Genomic DNA, 9,152 nt, shown 5'->3' on the forward strand with positions numbered 1-9,152 from the left:
TTAGCAACCACAGGTCAAGATTTGGACTCAGTTCAATAGTTTAGAACCACTAAATGTGGGACATAATCAGAAATGAAGATGACTGAAAGGTTTCTCACAATTTTAAGGCCGTGAGAAAAAGAAATCGGTAAGATTTCTTAGTTCATTTGGGGTTGGATAGGTTAGAGATAGTAGATGGGGAGAGAAAAAGAGTGAGAGAGGAAAACAAAACTGAAGGAGGCAGGACATAGCGCTCACACTCTGCTCTAAGTAACTGTGGCTCTGGGTTTGGGTACCACTTCTTGCCTTACAGATAAAAGTAAGGAATAGAGAGTGATGCCGTGCAGTGGGATGGGGTCGGCCACAAGAACCACAGACCAGAAAGAGGATAATAGATGCAAAAGGGGCTGGAGAGCATGAAGAAGAGCTGAGCAGAGTCGCGAGGAGAGCAATACAAAAGCGACCTCGGATCTCGCCGGAGCTGCAAGCGTTAAGGGGAGGCGGGGAGTGACGCGATTTGCGTCTGGAGCGGCTCCTTGGAGTCCACAGCATCCACCGCCGGAGCCTCGCCTTCCTTTCTCCCTCTGCAGACATATCCAGACACAAAAAGAGAGGCAACCCCTGGACCCGTGCGAGGGACCCACCCCCACCATGACCGAGACCACAAAGACCCACGTTATCCTGCTGGCCTGCGGCAGCTTCAATCCCATCACCAAAGGGCACATTCAGATGTTCGGTGAGTCCACCCGCCCACCCCCGGAGGCTGCTTCCGCTGCTCTGCTTTCGCCGGCACCTGGGTATTCCAGGGCGACTGGGCTGGAAGGTGTGTGCCCCTGTGGTGGGGTGCACCGGCTGATGTGGCTGGTGCGAGGTCAGCCTCTCGGTTCCCCTCTGGCGCGAACGGATGCAGGCTGCGTTTTCCGAGGCTTCCCAAGCTTGGGGCCAGATCGCCTCGCGGAGGGCCAGGGGTGGGGGAGGGGCGGGGCTGGGGGTGAGTGTCCTTTGGAGCCGGATGGGGGCTCCAGGTTAGAGCACTCGAGTGCCGCGGTGCGGAGGTTTGACTACTTGGCGGGCGAGGATGAGGATGGGGGCAGAGGTTGGGGCGCCGAGTAGGGAGGCTGGAGATAACGTGCTGTTTGTTTAGGACGGGCAGGAAGCTCGAAGGAGTTAAATGTACCTCCAAGACACAAACACTCGCACACGACACACCAGTGACAGGGTCTGGGGCTTCAAGGAGGTGAATACCGGGTTTGGTTGGCAGTTCCCGGCGGCGCAGGGACCAGTGGAGGTCACCGTGTGTGGCTCAGCGCGAGGTGGATGCTGAGAGATGATGGGGAGGGTACCCCTGGCCTGCTGAGGTTGACTAGGAAGGGAAGGGGCGAGGCGGCGGCTTCGGGAGGTGGTCCGCGAGCAGGTGGGGATAGATCCAGGTCCAAGTTGGCCGCCCATCTGTCCAGGGCGGCGATCGCACTCGGCAGCCTTGCGGTGTTGAGTGTAAGGATGGATGTGTGTGTATGTGCGTGCGAACGCGCGTGTGGTGGGGTGGGGGCGCGTTTGTTTCTTAAAGGCTTTGGGGTGCGAGTCGGGGCGTCCGGGTACAGGTATAAGATTCAGTAGCGAAGGAGGAAGAGATGATTTATCGATGGCGACTGAAAAGCTCTCGCCACCAGTATGGGAGCCACGCGCCTAGGACGTTGCTTCAGTAGGAACCAAAGGTACGGAGGATGTGCGCTTTTAGACCCCGAGAGAGGGACGCGGAGGTCACTTGAAAAGCAGGAATTGGGAAGTTAGAAGTTGAGAGTGCTTTTTCCTGGGACTTGGAGGAGGAAGGAGTAGGTTGGAGCAAGTGCGCTGAGGATGGATGAGGGAAGGGTACAAGGCCTGGCTGGAGCCCTGCGGTGAGGCGCTCTCCTAACACCGCGGTGCTGAAACGCAGGGTGCGCTGGAGCTGGCTGTGGGCACACGTGTTTGCCTAGCGCTGGAGGATTACGAGAGCTTTCCTAGGCTGTTTAATGAAAGCCACAACATATCAATAAAGACCGGCCGAGGTACTTAAGCTAAAAATACTCGTCTCTAAACCTAAAAGGTGAGCTGAAGTGGGTTCGACTGTTAAGAAGCTCATGAAAAGAATATAAAACGATTTTGCACACAGGGCCGATCTGGTAGGCTCTTTTACAGGATGGAGAGAAGCGCCGAGAGAGAACCATCCCTTCTTTATTATTCCGTCAGCTTTTGAAAGTGTTTATTCAGAGGTAACGCCAATTTGTCTGTTAAACAGGAGGTTTTGATACAGTAGCAGCGTGGACCAGCATGAGGGTGGGTCAGAAGATCTCTTTAGTCTTCTCTAGACTTGGTGCAGTGCCCCAGGCACACACCGTTTTCACTTTCTTTTGAGTTTGATGTCTTCTCCCTTGTTTTTCTTGCCCTCTCCGCCCACTATCTTTGCTAGCTATCTTAGGTTGATGTTTCTCTGCCTTGACCAGGCAGGGATGGCTTTTCTGGGACCGCCTCAGCTCTAGGAATCTTTAGTGGGCCAGTGGGTTCTCCTTTCTTCCTGGAACTAAGGATGTGGCAAATCTGGCTTGCTGTAGATTAGAAGTGGGTCAGACTGTGATAGAGAAGGGGGGGGGCTGTCTTGCAGCTGAAGAGTTTGGTGGCAGTGATACTGACCTGCCAATTCTCCAGGAGCTTTGAGAAAAGGATGAGAAAGCAGGCATGGGTTGTAGCAGAAGGATTTGTATATAGAATAGCCAAAAGGAGACTTCTGATAGTGGCCATTATTTACTTCACATTGACACTGAGAACTAAGTGAGAATATCTATCAACGAAGCCCTTTGAGTATCCATGAGTTAAGCATAACCCAAAGAGCAACACAAGAAAAGGATGCAGTGCAATAAGAGGGCTTAAGGAGCTTACTACTAATAGGAATTTGTTGTTTTGTTTTGTTTGTTTGTTTTAGCATATAAACAGGTGAAAAAGAAGGAAGACAAAATAGATACTAAATTATATTTTGTGGAATCTCTTATTGGTATCTGTGAGCTTTTGATGCATTTTGTAAATTTTAGAGCTACATTTATTTCCTTTTGTGTGTGTGCACCTATGTGTGTGTGTGTGTGTATGTGTGTATGTGTGTGTGTGACCGCTTTCACATGTGCCATAGCTCACAGGTGGAGGTCAGAGGATGATTTGCAGGAGTGGGTTTTTGTCTTCCACCATTTGGATCTCAGAGACTGAATTCAGGTCATCAGGCTTAGTGGCAAGCTCTTTTATCCATTGAGCCATCTTGCTGGCACTGTAAATTATTATTATTTTTCTTATTTATTTTTTGAAACTGTCTCAACTATGTAGCCCTGGGAAGCCTAGAACTCACTATGAAGACCAGGCCAGCCTAATCTCACAGAGACCCTCTTGCCTCTGCCTCGTGCATGCTGGCTTTACTGCTTTAAAAATTTTTTATTTATTTATTTATTTATTTATTTATTTATTTATGGTCTCACTCATATATCAGGCTGGCCTTGGAGTCATAGCAATCTTCCTGCCTGGACTGTGCAAATTCTGGGATTACAAGCATGAGCTACCATACTTGGCTTTGTAAAATACTTTGGCACAGCAGTTTCTAGTTGAAAGCTTTTTGTATATGCTTTTGTCACTTATTCATATTAAGAACCCTGTAAGGCAAGCATTATTATCTCTTTTGTAAGAAACTGATAGTCAGAGGTTATGTGAATTTCTCATCAGCCCACATGGATATTGAGGATTTTTGTTTTGTTTTTGAGACAAGGTCTCATGTAGCCTAGTCTGACCTCAAACTGGCTCAAGGATTACCTTGAGCTCCTGATCCTCCTATTTGTTTCCTAGGTACTGGGATTACAAGTATGTACCATCACCCCCTAGACCAAGTTGTCTTAAACTCCACATTCCAGACCCCTCTTATAGAAACCTCTGTGCTGCTTGAGGGGCAGGAAGAAGTACACAGCTAATCTGGTTTGGTAGTCTCATGAACACTATTTCCTTTAATGTGTACTAATTAGAATGAAATTGACCACTAACTAACTAAATTCTCAAATATGCCTTTCCTTAAGAGCTCTTTTTTATCTGGAAAGAAGCATGTTATTCATGAACTGTTTCCATCTTTTAAATAGCTTTTTCTCCCCAAGAACATGTAACTACTTAATGTAATTAATTCGTCAAACTTTCTTTAGGTGCATGAAACTTGTAGTAAAAATTTTAAAAATAGACCACAAGGCAGGTGTGGTGGTGCATACCTATAGCCCAGACATTGGAAGGTAGAAGCAGGAGGATCAGGAATTCAAGACTATCCTTTGCTGCATAGTGAGTTTAAGGCTAGTTTGGTATAGTGAGTTAAGGCTACATGAGACACGGCCTCAAAAAAAGTAATAATAAAAAAAGATTCCAAAACAAGACTTTGAAATATTACTTTTTAAATATTTTATTCATTATTTTATGTGTACAAGTGTATTGCCTGCATGTATGTGAGTACACCCGTGTCGTGCAATGCTGTGGAGGTCAGAAGAGGGCTTCAGATTCCCCTGGAACTGGAGTAGCCGCTATGTAGGTTCTGGGAATCTAACCCGGGTCCTCTGCAAGGGCAGTCAGTGCTCTTAACTGCTGAGCCGTCTCTCCAGCCCCTGAAATATTACTTTTTAAATCCAGTTGCTTATCAGAGGGGGAAAAAAAAAGAGAAAGAATGTAAACAAACAACAACAACAAAAAACTTAGAACTAAAGAGCTCACTCTTCTTTTGTGTGTGTGTGTGTGTGTGTGTGTGTGTGTGTGTGTGTGTGTTCATGTGTATGCAGGAGTGATTGTACGTGGGTATGCATGTGTAGGGGTGCACATGGAGGCTATAGAACAACTTCGGGTGTCATCCTCAGATGCTACCTAGTTCTTTTGAGACACGGCCTTTCATTAGTTGGGAGCTCACTGATTGAACTAGGCTGGCTGGCCAATAAGCTTCAGGGATCCATATGTCTCCACATGCTGGGATTACAAGTCTGTGGCATCAAGTCTGGCTTTTTTATGTTGGTTCTGGGGGTCAAACTCTCTGGTGCTTTAAAAGAAAGCACTTTACTGACTAAGCCATCCCTTAAATTCCACTCTTTGTTTTTATAAATGAGTTCTAGTACAATTTTTGGTATTCGTAAAATATTTTAGAATGAACTTTTCTTTCACTCTGAAAGGGTTCTTGGTACTATTTTTCCTATTTGTGACTATAGAAACAGGAAAAGAAAACATTTGTGATCAAGATCTTTGATATGTTTTCAGGGGTGGATAGATGTTTCTAGCAAAGTAAACCCATAAACTAATGATGTTGTATTCCATGGGTCTACTTCACTGTGTAAAGAGATAATGTGAAGCCTAAAGGATTTTAATGTAGATTCTTAGGTTTTATAACTTTAATAAAGTCACACTGAAATATAAACTCTAACATACTAAAATATAGTTTCTGTGTACTTAAAAAGTAAGAATAATAGACATTTAAATTGTTATATTTGGATAATCAGACAACAAGTTTAAATAGTAAAGAAAAAATAAACAGATTGATAGATTAGTTTGGGTATAAAAACTAGAAGAGTGCAAATAATTTTTATATTTTATTATTTTATCTGTATGAGTGCATTGCCTGCATGTGTGGAAGTCCAACTGTGTTGTGCAAAGCCTGTGGAGGTCGAAGAGGGCATCAAATCCCCTGGAACTGGAGTTATAGAAGATTGTTAGCCACCGTGTGGATGCTGGGATTTGAACCTGGTCCTCTGCAAGAACAGTCAGTTCTCTTAACCACTGATCCATCTCTCCAACCCTGCAAAGATTTAATCATAGCAGAAATATACCTTGCTTTTTAAGACTGTAAGATAACTGAATTTTTCCACTGTTTCTATTTCAAAATATTTTTGCTTTGAACAACTGGATCTTTTGAAAAGAGACATGACCTGATTCTGTGCCTTTAAAAGGGTGATGAAGAGGGATTTCTATTTGTATCAAGGGGAATGTAGCTTCTATTGTTACAACTGAAAAAATGAATTTGAGCCAATGCTGATGGAGAACTGTCAGAAATCAAGAAAGCATTTAATATGCTTGAAATACTTATATAAAAGGTCACTAAACACAATGTAGTACTTTAGATCTTTATACCATATGTTTCTTGTTCTGTGCAACAGACTGGATTTGAGGCTGGGGAGGAACAGGTAGAAATGGTTGAGACAAGATTTCACTATGTAGCCTAGGCTGGACTAGAGCTTGTTGTATAGCCTAGGCTGACCTTGAACTCACCATCCTCCTGCCTCAGCATCCTGAATACTGGGATTAACAGATGTGTGCCACTACACTTGGCTGAACTGGAACATAGTACCACCCCCTTTTACACATGGCAAAGCCGAAGTACCAGTGTGTCACTTGGTCAAGAACCTAAGTGAAAATCAGGAAGGAACCAGTTTTAGGATGTCCAGACTTTGATCCATAATACCCTATCATTATTCATCTTTGTGATCCCCCAAAAGATAGTGAAAAAGGGGTTGGGTAGGGTAGCACACACATCTAATCCCAGCACTTAAGAGGCAGAGGCAGGAGATCTCTGTGAGTTCAAGGCCAGCTTGGTCTCCATATTGAGATCCTGTCTCGAAAAAAAAAAAAAAAAAAGTGAAAGTTGCTAGCATTGCTGGAAGGAGGAGGAGACATCTGGACAAAGCTGTCTAAAAGGACACTGAGACCTCTACAACTGTCTCCCTTGGTGACTTGGACCACCAGCAAAGTTTATCCAACAAAGACTGTGCTTATAACAAGAAAAAACAAAAAAACAGTTTTCCCCTAGTATTCTCATATTTTCCACTTAACTGATTCTCAGAACCTTTCCTCCACCACTTCCCTCAACTATCTTTCCTCTCCTCTTTCCTACCTTTATTTAGATTTTCACTTCAATAGTACTTTCTCAGAGAGCTCAACACAGACTCCTAAGTAAGTCTGTGTTGACATTTGCTCCAATACCGTATTATACTGTTTTGTCACATAACGCTCATTTCATCTCAAATTCTGTTTTCCATGCTAGGATTTAATATCTATGAGGAGAGAAATAATGCCTAGTTTCATAATTGACATGTTTTCTGATACCTAGCATGGAGTAGGCTCTCGACCACAGATGTCAAATAGAAAATAAATGAATGTGTAGAATCTTGTGCCGCACAGTGGAATTGGCCATGATAAAAGACTGAAGCAATGAGACAGAGTCATAGCATGCCAGAATCAAGAAAAGTTCAAGATTCCTCAAGGAAGAGATGGGGGAGAGGAAAGACTTGAGGAAGGGGTAAGGTCTAATTAGTTACGAAGGCTTATGAGCCATTGTGAAGAATATAGACTATCCCCAATGGTAGTGAGAATTCGTTGCATTATTTTCAAGGAGTCTCATCTTTTAAATTAATATGTAATTGAATTTTGAACACAGACTGGTGAAGGACAAAAATGTGGTGAGTTCTTAGACAGGCAATTCAGCAATACAGAGTTTAAAGCAGAAGGTGGCCATCTGGCCCTGATTGGTGTTATCTGGCATGGAGAGTGAATGTTTTTTAAAAGTTATTTATGAAGTAAAGAAGATTCATGTTTGGTGATTTTTAAGTCCTGGTCCAGGATAGTTGAATAAAAAATGCTAGAGGAGAAGGAGGTTTTAGTTAATGAAGAAAGAGAAGACTTTTATTTCCTTTCTTCAAAATGTTAGAAATATGTATCCTAACCAAGTACTGCTACAGATGGAAATACTTAAATTCACAAAGTCTCCCTGTAGCCCGTCCGACACACCTGAGTATTGTACTGAAAGTTTCTGGGACTACAGGGAGACCCTGTCTCAAAAAAAGACAAAAAAAAAAAAAAGTAAGGGAATATTCCCCACTTTGATCATGATGCATTGCATGTATGTACTTATTTATCACACTATATCCTGTAAATAGGTATAGTTAGTATGGGTCAGAAAAGAAATAGTTTGAATTCCTGTTTAGGAATTGAAATGTTATGAAGTCTCAGAAACATATTTAGACACAAATCTCCAGTGGTAGACTTTCTCAAATGAACAGCTGAAAGTGTAACACTCAGGTCTAAACCTCTGTTCCTAAGACCTTGGAGAGAAATTCTGAAATGCTGAAAAAGATCCCAAATACAAAGAAATGCTTTAAATAGTTTTCAATATCAGTTTTGTTTTCCAATCCTTAGTATACCAAAGTGTATGTGATGTCACACACATACACACATACACAGAGATGTGTAGATATATAGTGTTACTTTTCAATTGACAGCCAGTGGTTGTAAAAGTAGTCAATGTATGACTGGAAAAAAGAATAGAGACTCAATTTTGAAAGTGTTTCTTTGAACAGCCTATATCTGTAATCCCAGAACTTGGGAAGTTGAGGCAAGCCTGGGCTATATAATGAGCCCCAGGTCAGCCTTCATGACAGAGTGAGATCCTGTCTCAAAAACAAAACGAGTGGGGTGTGGTGGCACACGCCTTTAATCCCAGCACTTGGGAGACAGAGGCAGCCAGATCTTTGTAAGCTCGAGGCCAGCCTGGTCTACATAGTGAGTTCCAGGACAGCTGGAGCTACAAGGAGACCCCTGTCTCAGAAAGACAAAAAAACAAACAAAAACCCAAAAAATTAAAACAAAACAAAACAAAAACTTCAAACAACAAGAAACTAAACCAACCCCCCTCCCAAATCTTGCAGCAATCCTCCAGCCTGTACCTTTTGAGTGCTGGGACTCAGCTGAGGACCACTTTGCCAGCTCAAGTCTATTTTCATAGGCAAATGTTGTACTGGCTAAGCTATACCCTCAGCCCTAAGATTTAAGTCTAAGCATAATATATTCATATAATTTTCCTCTCAACACTGCACCAATGCAATGTTTTACATGCAATAGTTGCTGTAAAATATACATTGCAATTCTTTAGTTTTAGAGTTTCCAAAATTCTGAATTGCTGAAAAAGATCCCAAATACACAAAGAAATGAATTAAATACTTTTCAGTATCAGTTTTGTTTTTCAATCCTCAGTATACAAATTTTCCTTCACCAAAGTTTTTTGGAATAATTCTTTTGGGTTTGATGTTACAGACTGAGACCTGGGACACAGGAATTGGTTGTCTAGAGATCATGTAACTTTGTTTATGGATATATAT

At 42.8% G+C, this 9,152-nt stretch overlaps 1 protein-coding gene across 1 annotated transcript in view; it reads left to right on the forward strand.

Annotated features, from left to right (window-relative positions):
- Window positions 1-408: 408 nt before the first annotated feature.
- Nmnat2 (nicotinamide nucleotide adenylyltransferase 2) overlaps window positions 409-9,152 on the forward strand; it is a 197,886-nt gene continuing 189,142 nt past the window's right edge. Inside the window, exon 1 of the mRNA XM_008824304.2 lies at window positions 409-715. Within this exon, the coding sequence (XP_008822526.1) occupies window positions 631-715 (85 nt within the window). The 5' untranslated portion in view covers window positions 409-630. The remainder of the gene's footprint in view (window positions 716-9,152) is intronic.

Source organism: Nannospalax galili, unplaced genomic scaffold (genome assembly GCF_000622305.1).
Source record: "Nannospalax galili isolate Female #2095 unplaced genomic scaffold, S.galili_v1.0 scaffold227, whole genome shotgun sequence".
NCBI lineage: Eukaryota > Metazoa > Chordata > Mammalia > Rodentia > Spalacidae > Nannospalax > Nannospalax galili.